The 15,558-nt window shown below is 51.2% G+C and overlaps 1 protein-coding gene across 1 annotated transcript; it reads right to left on the reverse strand.

Annotated features, from left to right (window-relative positions):
- Positions 1-10,102: 10,102 nt before the first annotated feature.
- Positions 10,103-15,258, reverse strand: CLDN3 (claudin 3). The gene has a single exon (XM_014850457.3). It carries the CDS (start codon positions 11,128-11,130, stop codon positions 10,474-10,476), a length of 657 nt encoding a protein of 218 aa, XP_014705943.1. The 5' UTR covers positions 11,131-15,258; the 3' UTR covers positions 10,103-10,473.
- Between the last annotated feature and the right edge of the window lie 300 nt (positions 15,259-15,558).

Below are 15,558 nucleotides of genomic sequence, written 5' to 3' on the forward strand. Positions count from 1 at the left end.
AGTACTTAATTCCTCAATGTTATCAATTATCCACTCACTGTTCAATTTTCTAGTTGTCTCACAAATTCCGTAAACTTGAAGTTTGAATCAGGAGGCAGTGAAGGTCCAGAACTCTGATTGGTGGCTGTGTCTTTTAAGTTTCTACTGCTCTAAGGTTTCTCTACATCTCTTTTTCTTTCCCTTGGAATTTTTTGGTTGGAGAACCTATTTATTTGCCCTGTGGAGTTCTCCACATCTGCACTTTGCTGACTGGATTCTGGGTTAATGTCTTCCTCTCTCCTTTGCATGTCCTGTAAGTTGATTTTGAATCTAGAAAATTGGTCAGATTCAGATTTGATTATTTTTTAACATTTTTCTCCAAGACTACTTACAGGAGACATTGTACTTGGTTGCTTTTTTACGGCAGCCAAGTTGTCCTGGTTAGGACATCTTCGGCTGGAAACCCCAAGTCAAATCGGCTTGAGCAATAAGAAGGGCCGCATCTCCCACAGCCAGAGAGCTGGAGGAAAGGAGGGCCCCGGGGAGGAGACGGTTACTAGAGAGAAAGTGTTTCCAGGGTTCCAGGTGCCTCCTCTCCAGACTGATGTCCTTCTCCTGGGGCTCATTCTCTTTGAGGTTCAAGTTGGTAATAGAATTCCAGATGTCACCACCTGGCAGGACAACATCCAGGGGAAGACGCGGTGCTGTCTTTCTTAGGAAAGTGGAAGCCTAGCCCTGCTGCCCCCGACAGACCTTCCCTCTTGTCTCCTGAGCTGGAACTGTCACATGCCCACTCTAAACCAATCGCCATGGAGGGAAGGGAGCCAACCACCATGACGGGCTTAGTCTAATCAGGACTTACCCGTGCAGCAGGGATGGGGTCTGTGCCAGTCATCTACGGCTGCATAAAACGAATACCCCACATCCTTGCACACTGTGTGTTTCTGAGCAAAGTTACCTAGAAGTGGAATTGCTGGGTTTCAGACTTTTTTTTTAAGATTGGCACCTGAGCTAACAACTGTTGCCAATCATCTTCTTTTTTTTTTTTCCTTTGTTTCCTCCACAAAGTCCCCCAGTACATAGTTGTATACTCCAGTTGTAGGTCCCTCTGGTTGTGCTGTGTGGGACGCCGCCTCAGCATGGCCTGACAAGTGGTGCCATGTCCGCGCCCGGAATCTGAACTGGCGAAACCCTGGGCTGCCGAAGCGGAGCATGTGAACTTAACCACTTGGCCACGGGGCAGGCCCCTCAGACTGTTTTTATAAGGGACTTTATTTATTTATTTTTTGGTGAGGAAGATTGGCCCTGAGCTAACATCTGTGCCAATCTCCCTCTATTTTGTACGTGAGACTCTGCCACAGCATAGCTTGATGTGTGGTGCATAGGTCTGTGCCCGGGATCCAAACCTGTGAACCCCAGGCTGCCGAAGTGGAGCATGCAAACTTAACCACTATGCCACCAGCCTGGCCCAAGTACTTTATTTTTTAATAGAAGTGGTCAAATTGCCCTCAAAAATCAGTTATTGTATCAATATATACTTCACCAACAGGAAAGAGGAAAACAAAAGAGACAGGGGAGAGCAGTGGTTCAAAACCTGGGCTCTAGCAAGCCAGGCTGGCTGGGTCAGCTCCCCTGTGGAATATCTGCGTGAAATTTGGACAAATAGTATAACACCTCTTGCCTTAGTTTTCCTATCCGTAAAATGGGAATGATGATGATAATACCACTCTTCCCTCAACACTTGCACTTAAAAATTGTTAGCTGCTGTTCTTTTCTGAAATATTGGATATCATCAAGGTGCTGGTTACTCTCCACAAATCCATTCTGTTCCCTTCTCTGCCTCTGGGAGTGACCTTTGCAGACTGTATCATCCTTGCCTTCTGGCTTCTGAGGGTGAGAAAAGAGAGATGCTGAGGTATTTTGTTTCTCCTACTGCTCCCTGGTTTGCTGTGGTTCCAGCAGAGGGTTTTTCCTTCCACTGGCTGTGGTCCAGGAACCCTTTTCCCACAGCTCCATCTTTCAACCTGGCTCCTGTAACTCGGCTTTCTCTGTTGCTGCTTTAGGCTTGGGGGTGGTAACAACTCCCCAGTGTTAGTCTCTCGATACCTCAGTATCCTTTGCTGAATCCCCTAACTCTACCCAGACCTCTCTGTACGTAAGACCTTCCAATAACATCTCTTCAAAACCTAGCATGCTGTGTGCTTCCTGCTGGGCCCTCCATGATACAACCAGTCTTTAAAGTTCCCAGTCTGAATGGGGAAGAAAATTTTGTTTCATTTAGAGAATTTAGAGAAATACCAATTCATGGGGAAGTGATGCATCTTTTCATATGTTTACTAGCCTTGATAGTTTTTTTTAATAATTGCGTCTTCTCCTTTACCAGTTATTTTATTGGATCGTTATACTTTCTCCTGTTGATTTGCAGGAACTCTTTTTATATTAGGTATATTAACCATTTTTCTGTTACATGTGTTGCAAATATTCTCTCCATGTTTCTTACCTATCTTCGAATTTTTTTCCTCTATATAAATTTTTTTTACTGTAAAAAACACATAATGTAAAATTTACTATCTTAACCGTGGAGTACAGTTCAGTAATTTTAAGTGTATTCACATTGTTGTGAAACATATCCAGAACTTTTTTTTTTAGGAAGATTAGCCCTGAGCTAACATCTACCACCAATCCTCCTCTTTTTTTTTTGCTGAGGAAGACTGGCCCTGAGCTAACATCCGTGCCCATCTTCCTCTACTTTATATGTGGGACGCCTGCCACAGCATGGGTTTTGCCAAGCGGTGCCATGTCCGCACCTGGGATCCGAACCGGCAAACCCCGGGCCGCCGAAGCGGAATGGGCAAACTTAACTGCTGTGCCACTGGGCCGGCCCCTATCCAGAACTTTTTCATCTTGCAAATTTGAAACTGTATCTATTAAACAACAACTCCCTTTTCCCTCCCTCTCAGCCCCCAGTAACCATCATTCTACTTTCTGTTTCTATGAATTTGACTGCTCTATGTACTTCACACAAGTGGACTCATCCAATATTTGTGGGTTTTCGTTTGTGACTGGCTTGTTTCAATTAGCATAACATGCTCAAGGCTGATCTATATTGTAGCATATGTCAGAATTTTCTTCCTTTTTAAGACTGAATGATATTTCATTGTGTTTCATTCTCTATACCACACTTTGCTTGTCCATTCATCGGTAGGTGGCCATTTGCCCTGCATCCATCTCTTGGCTGTTGTGAAGAGTGCTGTTAACATGGTGCATAAATGTCTCTTTGAGACGCTGCTTTTGACTCTTTGGGGTGTACACCCAGAAGTGGAATTGTCGGATTATATGGTAGCTCTATTTTTAATTTTTTTACCCCTATACTGTTTTCCACAGCAGCTGACCATTTTACATTCCCACCAACGGTGCACAAGGGTTCCAATTTCTCCATATCCCTGTCAACAGTTGTTATTTTCTGTTTTTTTTTTTTAATAGGAGCCATCCTAATGGGTATGAAGTGGCGTCTCATTGTGGTTTTGACTTGCATCTCCCTAATGATCAGTGATATTGAGCATCTTTTCATTTGCTTGTTGCCCATTCATATATCTTCTTTAGAGAACCATCTATTCAAGTCATTTGCTCATTTTTGAATCAGTTGTTTGTTTTTTTGTGCTGAGTTTTAGGAATTCTTCATGTATTCTGGATATTAATCATTTATCAGATGCATGATTTGCAAATATATTCCAAAACCATTCTGTGGGTTGCCTTTTCATTCCGGCCACAGTGTCCTCTGATGCACAAAATTTAAAATTTTTGTCCAGTCCAATTTGTCTATGTTTTCTTTTGTTGCCTGTGCCCTTGCTGTCATATCCAGGACATTGTTGCCAAATCCAATGTTGTGAAGCTTTTGCCCTGTTTTCTTCTAAGAGTTTTATTTCTTATGTTTAGGTCTTTGATCCATTTTGTAGTTAATTTTTGTTTATGGTGTTAGGCAAGGATCTAACTTGATCCTTTTGCAGGTGGATTTCTAGTTTTCTTAATGCGATTTGTTGAAAGGACTGTCCTTTCCTCATTGAGTGTTCTTGGCATCCTTGTTGAAAATCATTTGACCATATATGCAAGAGTTTATTTCTGGGCTCTCTATTCTATTCCATTGATCTATTTGTCTGTCTTTATGCTAGTACCACACTGTTTTCATCACTGTAGCTTTGTGGTATGTTTTGAAATCCAGAGTGTGGGTCTTCCAACTTTGTTCTTCTTTTTGGCTATTCAGGTCCCTTGAGATTCCCTATGAATTTCAGAATGACTTTTTCTATTATTGCAAAAAATGCCGTTAGGGCTTTCATAGGCATTGCATCAAATCTGCAAATAACTTTGAGCAGTACGGACATCTTAGAAACTGCAAGTCTTCCAGTCCATGATCATGGGATGTCTTTCCATTTATTTTGTGTTTTCTTTAATTTCTTTCAGTAATGTTTTGTAGTTTTCAGTGTACAAATCTTTCACCTCCTTGGTTAAGTTTATTCCCAAGTATTTTATTCATTTTTATGCTATTGTAAATGGAATTGTTTTCTTAATTTTCTTTTCAGAGTGTTCATTTATTACATATATATATATTTTTAGCTTTTTTTTTGAGGAAGATTAGCCCTGAGCTAACTACTGCCAGTCCTCCTCTTTTTTGCTGAGGAAGCCTGGCCCTGAGCTAACATCATGCCCTCTTCCTCTACTTTATACGTGGGACGCCTACCACAGCACGGTGTGCCAAGCAGTGCCACGTCCGCACCCGGGATCCGAACCAGCGAACCCCGGGCCGCCAAGAAGCAGAACGTGTGAGTTTAACTGCTGCACCACCGGGCCGGCCCCTATTTTATATTTTTTTATGCACTCAAATCTGATCATCTTTTCTTTGATTCTTTCTGGGGTTTGTGACTTGTTTAGGGAGGTTTTCCTTATTTCAATCTTATAAAAATATTTTTCTGCATTGTCTTTTAGTTCTTTCATGGTTTCTGTTGTTGCTGTCGTTAGACCTTTACTCCTTCTGGATTTCCAATGAATTGCCAATTCCCTAGTGATGATGAGGACTTGGACATAAGGGAGGGTGGAAGGATAGGGATAGGAAAAGGTGTGGAGGCTGGAACAGCAGAGTGTGCTTAGCAGACAGCTTCCGGTGGCTCCGGTGTCGGGTCTGGGAAGGAGACAGTAAAGTGCCTGGAATGCCAGGCAGAGGAATTTGGGCTGAACTGTAACTCCATGTCCCTACTCAGTTTTTTCAAACTTTTCTCTTACTGTCCTGTATATGAATTTTCTATTTCAGCCAGGTTGGCCCTCTGGTCACACCCATGTGTGTGATTTTTGTGCCTGCCCCCTTGCCTTTGCCTAGTCAGCAACTCTTGTCTGGGAAGGCTTCTCCATTTAGCTCTGTCCATCGGAAACCTGCTTATTCCAGACCTCCTTCAGGGACCCCCTCCCCAAAGCCTTCCCACTTTTACGGCTCTTTGTGACCTCTGAACTCTTTTAGAAACAACATATTGCTCCTTGATTGCACATAAGACACAGCCATTTCTCGTCTCCAAATTGCGCCATGGCCGTGAACTTTGTGTCTTTTTCTAGTGAGCATCAGCTCCGTGCTGGGCCTTCTGCTAGGCTCGGGGCATACAAGGGGGAACAGGATGCTTAGGGCCCCTCCCCAACAGAGCTGATGGTCTAGGGGCAGGAGGAAGACAAGTTAGGAGGTGATTCTGGCACAGGGTGACAAACGCCATGATGCAGTCCTGGATGCACAGGACTCTGTGGGAACAGGCTGGGTGTCAGGGACACTTCCCTCAGCTGAGACATGAAGTGACCTCCAAGCTCGCCAGAGGGGTGAGGTGAAGGTGGGGCAATTGTACCAAGAAGAGAGAACAACATGTCCTGAGGCCCAGGGTCCAGAGAGCACAGGGTTTCTGAGGAACTGAAGGACGTCTAGTGGGGTTGAGGCTTGCTGGTCGGGGTGGGGAGGAGGTGGAGCAACACAGAGGGCACGAGAGGAAACTGAGAGGCACGCACGCCTCTGCTGCTGCAGGGGCTCACGACGTGCCATGGAGTCTGGGTGGGATCCTAAGAGCCATTTGGGGCAGGGGGCTGTAAATTCTAAATAAGGGAGTGACATGGTCAGATTCAGGACTGTGTCACGCGAGTAGTCCCTTGGCTATTCTGAGGTGAAGGGCTTGGAAAGGGGCACAGGTGGGTTAGGGGTACGGAGAGGAAGCCTGGAGGTGGGAGTGCCTCCCGAGGCTGTTACAGAAAGATGGTGGTGGCCTGGTTGGGTCACAGCAAGGCAAGTGGGGAAGAAGATTAGAGCGAGAGGTGGCCAGTGACTTGCCCAAGGTCCCTCGGCGAGCACCAGAGCCCACACTCTCTTTTTCTCTCTACCCGCCCTGCAGGGCATACTGGTCTTGGCACAGCTGACCTTTAATGGAACTCTGGGACGGGAGGGGGAAGGAAGGTACTGTCTGTTCTTCCAGGCCTGCCACAGACCTTGAGGGAGCCACAATAAATGCTGTGTTTGTTTGATAAAGCTTGGCTTTTGGTCTCGGCAGGAGGAAGAGCTAGAACAGGTGTGGCAAGACCTGGGCAGCCTGCAGCACAACAGAGGGAGGTGGGGTGAGACAGAGCCCCAGGGCCTGGCAGGGGGCTCTGGGACTGTGGATTTGGAAGAAATCTGGGGACTTTCTCACAACCCAGCCATCTCCCTCATAGTCCCAGGCTCCCACCTGGCTGAATACACCAAAATATTTATGATTCCAACTCACTTGAGGTCCTACTGTGTGCCTAGCAGTGTGCCAAGCTCTTTTCATGCCCGCAGGCACGCCTTCATTCCATGCAGGTGCTGGCCTGCATTGAGTGCTACAGACAGAGAGAAGCCCAGGACAGTGCCCCTGACCTTGGGAGATGACCTTCTGGTGGGGAAGTCTGACAAGAAACAAAACCACAGCACAGAGCGGTATGTGCTGTAATAGGGTGAGAATAGGCTGAGTGGGAACCGGGAGGATGGCTCAGTCATCTCAACACCGCCCAGTGGTATTATCATACCCATTTTGTAGATGCAGAAACTGAGGTTCAGAGGAGTGAACTGGCCTGCTGACCTGATCACTTTGGTTCTGACTACTGTTCTTCTGCAAGAGGTGATAAAGATAAAAATGGGGATGAAAAAGACAAGTTCGAGGTGCCCATGGATCTGGGCTAACCCCTTTATTGAAAGATGGGGAAACTGAGACCCAGAAGGGGAAAGGAGTTGCTCTTGTCACACGAGAAAAGGAGTGGACGTAGAAACCAGCTGACTCCCAGTCCAGGTGTTCCTCTGCACCAAATGCCTTTCTCAGGTCTGAAGTTTCCTAGGACTCCTGATGGGGCTCTCCTCAGCTCGCGGTCTGTTTGCTGCAAACCCCACCGCCTCTGTTTAGACCCTAAACTCCAGAAAAGATAAGAAGAGGTTGAGTTAGGACAGACCCTGAAGCCAGGCAAGGATGAGTGTGTGTGCGTTGGGGGTTAGGATGGAGTGGGGTACCTCACTACCCCCCAGGAGGCCCCAGGGGAGCCCGGGCTTGGGAAGAGACCAGGGAGCGGGGGAGAGCCGAGGTCCTGGAGCCCTTCCCACCCCACCCGAGGATGGGGGTCTGTCTTCCTTCTCTGCCACATCCCTCTGGTTTGGGCGTGCTGAGGGTGGGCTACAGCGGGCAGGTGGCTCTGGGCCTCGGGCTGGAGCCCTGCCAGAATGTGGCTGGGGGGCCTTGTGTCCAGGCTGCCCTCTTGAAGCTGGTGGTAAATGAACCACCTTGCTCCTGCCTGCGGGGCTCTCTGGGACGAAGAAGCCACCTGGTGCCCCTCAGCTCTGGCTTGGCCTAACCTGGCTCCCTGCCTCACCTGGCCAGAGATTGTGGGGGTGGGGGGTGAAGGCAGATGCAACTCCTTGGCCCTCTGGCCGCCTCCCAAATCCCATCCCAGACAGGTCGAGAGAACATTCCCCGTCTCAGTTCCCTGCCCCTCACCTCCTACTGCTGGGCCCCCTTCCTCTCGGACCCCCCCTCCCTGACTCCCACACTGAGCCCCACTTCCTCTCTCCAGCTATCCCTGGAGCCATCGCCATCCATCGCCTCCCTCACCTTCATATTCAGTGGCACTCTCCCTCGTTCCTTGCCCCCAGGCTGGAAGAGCAGTTCCCAAAGGGGAACCAGTTGGAGAGTGAGCTCCCTCAGTCCTTTCCTGGAACTTACAGAGAATGACCTGAAGCTGGGGTACTCTTACTCTTCATAGTAACCTACTTTCTGTTCCTTGGGTCATAAAGGGTGACAGCATGTTGGTGTTCCCTAACTAGAGGAGGATTTTGTGGGAGCTAAGTGGAGTTTGGCCCTGAAAAATCTGGCTGCCACTGGGACCCTTTGCTTTAGCTTTCCTGCAGGCAAAGAAGTTGGAGATACAATAACTCCGAGATAATTTGAGGTCTCTCCAATCCCAAACACCTGTCTGGTGGCCCTCGCTCCCCTTAAGTTGCTCACTTGGCCTGGATTCCCTTTAGAGGCAAACCTCTTGGACGCACGGTCTAGGTGATCTGTTTTTGCTTCTCACTTCCCACTCACTTTCCTGTTCACGGTGTCTGCCCCACGCCTCTTGCTAAGGCCACCAGTGACCGCCTTGCAGCTTTTAATCCCATGCTACTCCTCAGGCCTCAGCTTGTCTGACCACTTTCACAGCCTTGGACGCTGTCGCCAGCACCGGCCTTCTTGAAACCTTTCCTTTCGCTTTGGTTTCTAGAGTGACCTCACCCACTCCCCTGGTTTCAGTTGCCAGCTATATGCTAACAATAGCCAAGTATGCCAACCCCTGAGTTCCGGATCTCTGTATAGGCCTGGCCACTTCCGGATATCTCTGCCTGGAGGTCCCACAGGTTTGCCAAACGCTGAACACTCAAAACCGAACCCATCATCCTCCCCCAGCAACCTGCTCTCCTCTTTTGGTAAATGGCATTGCCATCCAATCAGTGACCTAGGGTGGGAAATTGGGGTTATCCTGGTTCTTCTGTTTCCCTCACCCCACACATCCAAATGGTTCTCAAGCCCTGCTCGTCTTGCTTCCTTAACAGCCCCCAGGCCCCCGTCCCTGCCTTATCTCTGGCCTGCATCATCTCACACGGGACAACTGCACAACCTCTAAGATGGCCTCCCCACCTCCACCTCCCTCCTTGCATCCCACTTCCGCAGGGGCAGCTGGAGAGGTTATTTTAGAGCATAAATGTGACCAGGTATGTCTCTGCCATGATCCCATAACACCAGAGTGGGGTCTAAAGTCTAATTGGGCACGCGAGACTCTCCCTGACTCGGCTTCCTCTGGGCCCCTGGGCCCCATCCCACTGCCTCTCTCAGCCCCTATCCACCCAGCCCTGCAGAATCTCTCTCCTCTCCCACTGCCTGAACCTCCTGCGCCTTCCCCAAGACCCAAGCGCTTCCCAACCTTGTTTTCTTCAAGCATCATGGTGTCTCCAGAGGATTCTGAATCACCCCTCTTTCCCTTCCTCCATGGTCCCAGGAAGAAAATGAGGCCCCTCTCTCATCACTCCTCCCGGGGAGAAGATTCTGCCCAGCTTTACTTTTGATGGTGTGTTTTACTGAAACAATAGGTCTTTTTGTTCTCCTTTCCCAAATATGAAATCATAGCATTGAATGTGCTCTTTCACACCGCGCAGGGGAGAGTTGGGTGTGCAGCCGCACTGTGAGGACCCACCTCCAAGCACCGCCCCAAACGGCACAGCCTTGAGCAGAGGGTCCCTGACACCCTCTGCCCACTTCCCCCTCTCTCTGCCGCAGATGCTGGAAGAGCTCACCCCCCGCCTCTCTAGATTGGGCCTTCATCCTCTGAATCTCCAGTGAATGAGGCCAGTTGACCACCCAGCAAGCACCCAGCTCAGTTTACAACCCCCTTTCTCCATTAGTCACCCGAACCTCTGTCCCTTTCTAAGCTTCACCACCGCAGCGGGAGAGCAGAATCCAGCCAAGGCCAACCCTTGCGGGGGGCAGTGGTGGCGGGGACGGGGGGGGGGGGGGGGGGGCGCTCTGCAGGGTAGAGGCCTGTCGGTGCTCAGGACAAGGAGGCGCCTGGCAACTGCAAAACCAAAGGCTTTTATTGAAAAATATCAAGTGGCCCCTTTGAAGGCTGCTGGTCCCAGCCCAACGCGAGCTTTGGGGCCGCGGCCCGACAAGGCAGGCAAGTAGTGGCGGCCACCCCAGGCCCCCGCTCCAGAGGGGCGAAGTTTTACTGTCCATGCGGTCTGGTCCCTGGGGTTCACAGTCCCGCTCCCCGGCCCGAGGAGGGATGGCAGCTGGCGAAGGGGGCGCCGGGCTGGCCCCTCTCAGTCCACCGAGAGCGCTGCCTGGCATCTGGGCTGGGCTGGGCTGGTCTCCGATGCAAGGCCGCACGCCGGACTGGCGCGCGCTCCAGCTTGTGGAGGTGGTGGGTCTCCCCGCGTCTGTCCTCTCAGACATAGTCCTTGCGGTCGTAGGCGGTGCCCGTGCCGCCGCCGGTGGAGCGCGGCGCCGAGTAGAGGATCTTGGCGGGCGCATATTTCTTCTCGCGCGGCGGGCACGAGCAGCAGAGCAGCGCGCCCCCCAGCAGCTGCAGCGCCGCGGCCGCCCAGCCCACGTACAGGCCGGCGCCCATCTCGCGCTTCTGCGCCTCGGGCACCAGGGGGTTGTAGAAGTCCCGGATGATGGTGTTGGCCGACCAGGACACCGGCACGAGGGTGAGCACGGCGGCCAGCAGGTAAAGCACGCCCGCCACGATGGTGATCTTGGCCTTGGTCGTGTCGTCCTGCACGCAGTTGGTGCACTGGGCGCCCACGAGCGCCACGAAGAGCCCGAAGGCGGCCACCAGGATGGCGACGACGATCAGGGCGCGGGCGGCCTGCAGGTCCTGCGGCAGCGCCAGCAGCGAGTCGTACACCTTGCACTGCATCTGGCCCGTGCTCTGTACCACGCAGTTCATCCACAGGCCCTCCCAGGTGATCTGCGCCGTGATGATGCTGCTGCCGATGAAGGCCGATACGCGCCACATGGGCAGCGCGCAGCACACGATGGTGCCCACCCAGCCCAGCACGCCCAGCGAGGTGCCCGTGATCTCCAGGCCCATGGACATGGCTGCCGCGCCAAAGCCGGCTCTGCCGGGCAGCTCCGAGTGCGGGAAGACTAGGGGCCGGGGCCGCTAGGCCTGGACGGGAGCTGCGGCGCGCCGACGGACGGACGCACGGAAGGCGCGCGCGCGCTAACGGCTCGGCTCTGCCCGCTCGCGCCGCAGCTGCGCCTGCACCTGCTTGTGGCTTTGTAGGAGGGCGGCGGCGACTGGGCTGGCCCTGGGCTGGGGCCGGTTAGTCTTAGATCCCTGCCCCAGCTCTCTGGCAGGGGTGGGAGGGGCGAAGCCGCGCTCTCCGGGGCCTTTGGACAGTGACGTGGCCCCTCTTCCCACCTTCACCGTGCGCCCTGGGAGGAAGGACTTGGCCAGGAGTGGCGCGCAGCGCTGGGGTGGGGGTGCCAAGAGAGGGCGGGTCCCGGGCCTGCGCCTCCGCCCCTCGTTCCTTGTCCGTTGCTGCTTGGAAACTAATTCCCCGGGCCGGCCGGGGAAGGGGTGCAAATCACAACCTGCCGGACGTTCCCCTATCCACCCTTGTTTCCAGCGCCGTTGGCACGGGCGGTCTGGGGAGCGGGCGCTGCCAGCGGCCAGGGATCCGCGGGGACGGGAAGGGCCCAGTGTGGGCGTGGCTGCGGCTGTTTTCCGGAGTGGGCGGCTGCTCCGGCGGGTGCACACCTGCTCCTCCCTCCCTCCGGCTTCTGAGGCAGCGCTCGCCGCGCACGATCCCAGCCTGATCCGGGCCCATGGGGTTGCCAGCTCTGGAGGTCTGGGCTCAGAAGCAAAGGCGCCCAGAAGATTCCCCTGAGTCCGTGCTGAACTCAAGTCTCCTCCAGCCCCCCGCAGCTCCCGCAGCTCTTAGCCCTCGCAGTGATCCCGATCCCTTTAGCTGAGCTGTTCTCCCCTCCCCGAAGCCCCCCTCCTCCTTATTGCGTCCCCTATCCTCCCTCCCTCTGGGCCCCGAGTCCGGGCCGGGATCCACCTTAATGAAATGGTGATGAAAGAGGTTTGAACCAGGCAGAAGACGGAGGTCAGAGACGTTGCCTGCGATGCCCTCGCCCCCACGCGGGCTCTGCCTCTCCCTGTTGAGCCCTTCAGAGTTGGCCTGGGAGGTTTTGCTTGGTCTTCCCCCGACTTGCTCTCTTCCTCTCACTCCAGCTCTTGGATCTTCGGGCTGTTCCCCAGTAATGCCACATGCTTCCACTTCGGGCCCCCTGGGCTTGCGATGTCCTCTGCATGGGACACTTGCAGATAGCCACATGGCACACTCCTTTCACTTTTCAGGTTTTGCTCCCAGCGAGGCTTCCCTGAGCACATTATTTAAAATCACAGCTACTTGCCCCACAATGTCCTGTCCTTTTTCATACTTTATATTCTCCTTAGCATTTAACACCACCTGTCATACTCTGTATTTTTCTTCTCTCTCTCTCTCTGCTCCAGTGCGTCAGCTCCACTGGGACATCCAGAATGTCTCCAGATGGGCAAGGGTTTCTGCTGATTTTATTCACTACTGTATCTCCAGTGCCTGGAACGGTGCTAGATACTCAAGAGAAAGTTGCTTTAGTGACGTGAATGAAGGAAGGGCATCGCCTCCTTGTGTTCCTGCCACCTTACGGCCTCGGTCCTTCTCCCAGCATGAGCGCTGATAATGGGATACTGCCGCGTCCCCAAACCAGGAAGCTGTGTCATCTAGTTGGAACCAAGAGCACGTCCAAGTGAGATGAGTGACCTCGCTGAGCGGGCCTAGGGGCTTTTCTGGTTTGCCCCACATCTCTCAAAGCACAGGCATGAAGCCTGTGTCCTCTTCTGTCCCAAGCCCCGGCGTGGTAGAAGAGTGAGGTAAACAGGACCAGAGGCCATGGAAACCAGGGCGCTACGTCTTTCAGGGGTAAAGTTCTTGGGCAAGGCCTTTTGGGGCTGGGCAGGGCTGGGAGTGACCGGCCAGAGGGCCCAGCTGGTACTGGGTGAGGGCTGCCTTGGGAGAAGTTCCTGTAGCCCAGGTCCAGCTTCAGTGGACGGCTAACTGCCAGTTTCCTGGTTAGTGGGGGTGGCTTTGGGCCAGGAGAGAGGCAGAACGCCCAGGCGGTGTGGCTAGATCTAGTGTGGGGGGCTGAGGTCAGATGCTTTTGGCCAGAGAGCGGGCCCGCCGCTATTGTGCTTGGGTGGGGCGCTGTGAGCTCTGTCTCTTGCTCCCTGTGAGGCTGAGGAAAGTCACATCATCTCTCTCTCTTTTTTTAATTGAAGTGTAATTAACACACATTATTCTATTAGTTTCAGGTGTATATCATAGTGATTCGATATTTATATACATTACAAAGTGATCGCCACAAATCTAGTTACCATACAAAGTTATTCCAGTATTATACATCCCATGACTTATTAATTTTAAATCATATCACTTCTCTTAACCTCAGTTCTGTCCTCTGTAAAATGAGGAAACTGATGTGTACACACCCCACCTCAGAGGGCTGTGATGAGGGTGGAGGCGATATCGTGTACTGTAAACCAGGAAACAGCCAGGACAGAGCATTCAGATGGCGGAGGGACTGTGTGGAGAAGGTGCGGGGTCTAGCTGGAGAGACCTGAATTTGAGCCGGGTTCCACTCTCAGTAGTCGTGTGACCTTGAGCAAGTCCTTTTCCACCTTGAGCCTCAGTTTCCTCATGTGTGAGGAAGGGTTCTGAGGTGCTTGGGTTAGGGGGGCGGGCAGGAAGAGGTGCCTTGTTCCTGAGGCTGCGTGAGCCGGACCCACTGGGCAGGGCTGTGAGGAGACGAGGCCAGCAGGACAGAAGGCATCGTGCACAGGGGCCCGACTCCAGGCACTCTGTAGATGAGACTTTGGCTCTGGGCAAACAGCTCCACTCAGCTTTTTGCTTAATATCAAACATGGTTCTTATAACTCAATAATAAAAAGACAAAGAACCTGGTTTAAAAATGGCCAAAGGATCAAAATAGACAAAGAAGATATACAAATGGCCAAGAAGCCCATGAAAAGATGTTTGACACTGTTAGTCATTAGGGAAATGCAAATCAAAACCATAAAGAGATCCCACTTCATACCCACGAGGATGGCTAGAATCAAAAAGATGAACAGTAACAAGTATGGTGGAAGATGTGGAGAAGTTGGAAGCCTCATCCGTTGCTGATGGGGATGTAGAATGTTGCAGTTCCTTTTGAAAATAGTCTGGCAGTTTCTCAAAAGGTAGAGTTCTCATATGACTCAGCAATTCCACTAACAGGTATATACTCAAGAGAAGGGAAAATGTATGTTCACACAAAAAACTTGTACACAAATGTCCATAGCAGCATTATTCATAATAGCCAAAAAGTGGAAACATCCTAAGTGTCAGTTGATTATATAGACAAAATTTGGTATATCTATACAACAGAATATTATTCAGCCATAAAAAGGAATAAAGCTCTGATACACACTACAACATGGATGAACTTCGAAAATATTATGGTAATTGAAAGATGGCTGTCACGAAGGATGACATATTGCATGATTCCATTTATATAAAATATCCAGAGTAGGAAAATCTGTAGAGACAGAAAGTAGATCAACACACTCAGTCCATCCTCTCCCGTCCCCACTAGGCAGTCTCTACTAGGGCAGGAATCCCGCAACCTACAGGGTCGGAAGAAGTGACAGTTGTGTGCAGAGGTGATGGGGGAGAGCCCAAGGCCTGGCTGGGGACAAACCATGTGGAGCCCAGGGGTGAGGGTGCACAGGGAGCCCATCCATGCATACTGTGATTGCTGAGTCCTTGGGGAAGTGTCACCCTTTAATCCTCTGAAGCATCTGGCTGTCACTGGAGTGCCGTGTGTGTGTCTGTGTGTGTGATGCATCGGAGTGTATGAGGATGAGAAATAGACAGTAATGACTATGTAGATCACTAAATGGATGTTTTAAACTTTCCTGTCAATTTCATCTGATCACAGCGCTAAACTCTGCTCTGAGTGCTAGGCCAAGGGTCGCAAACTACAGCCCAGGGGCAGAGTTCAGCCTGCAGAGTTTTGTTTGACCAGCACAGTTTTTCTGAAAACTGAATTAGAATGCTTCTGGGTGGGGCATGCATACTCCAGTTGCTACTGGTACTCCATACCTACCATCCTTTATTTGTTTTAATTAAACTTTTCATTTTGAGATCATTGTCAGTTCACATACAATTGTGAAATACAATACAGTACACCTGAAATTACACAATGATATAAACCATTATGACCTCGATAAAATAAGTGGGAAAAAAATACTGGGTAAGAAAAAAAATAGTGAAAAAAAAGAAAAAAGTAAAAAAAAAAAAAAAACCCCAAAATGGGCTGGCCCCGTGGCCGAGTGGTTAAGTTCGCGCGCTCCGCTGCAGGCGGCCCAGTGTTTCGTTGGTTCGAATCCTGGGCGCGGACATGGCGCTGCTCATCAGACCACGCTGAGGCAGCATCC

Source organism: Equus asinus, chromosome 14 (genome assembly GCF_041296235.1).
Source record: "Equus asinus isolate D_3611 breed Donkey chromosome 14, EquAss-T2T_v2, whole genome shotgun sequence".
NCBI classification, from domain to species: Eukaryota; Metazoa; Chordata; class Mammalia; order Perissodactyla; family Equidae; genus Equus; species Equus asinus.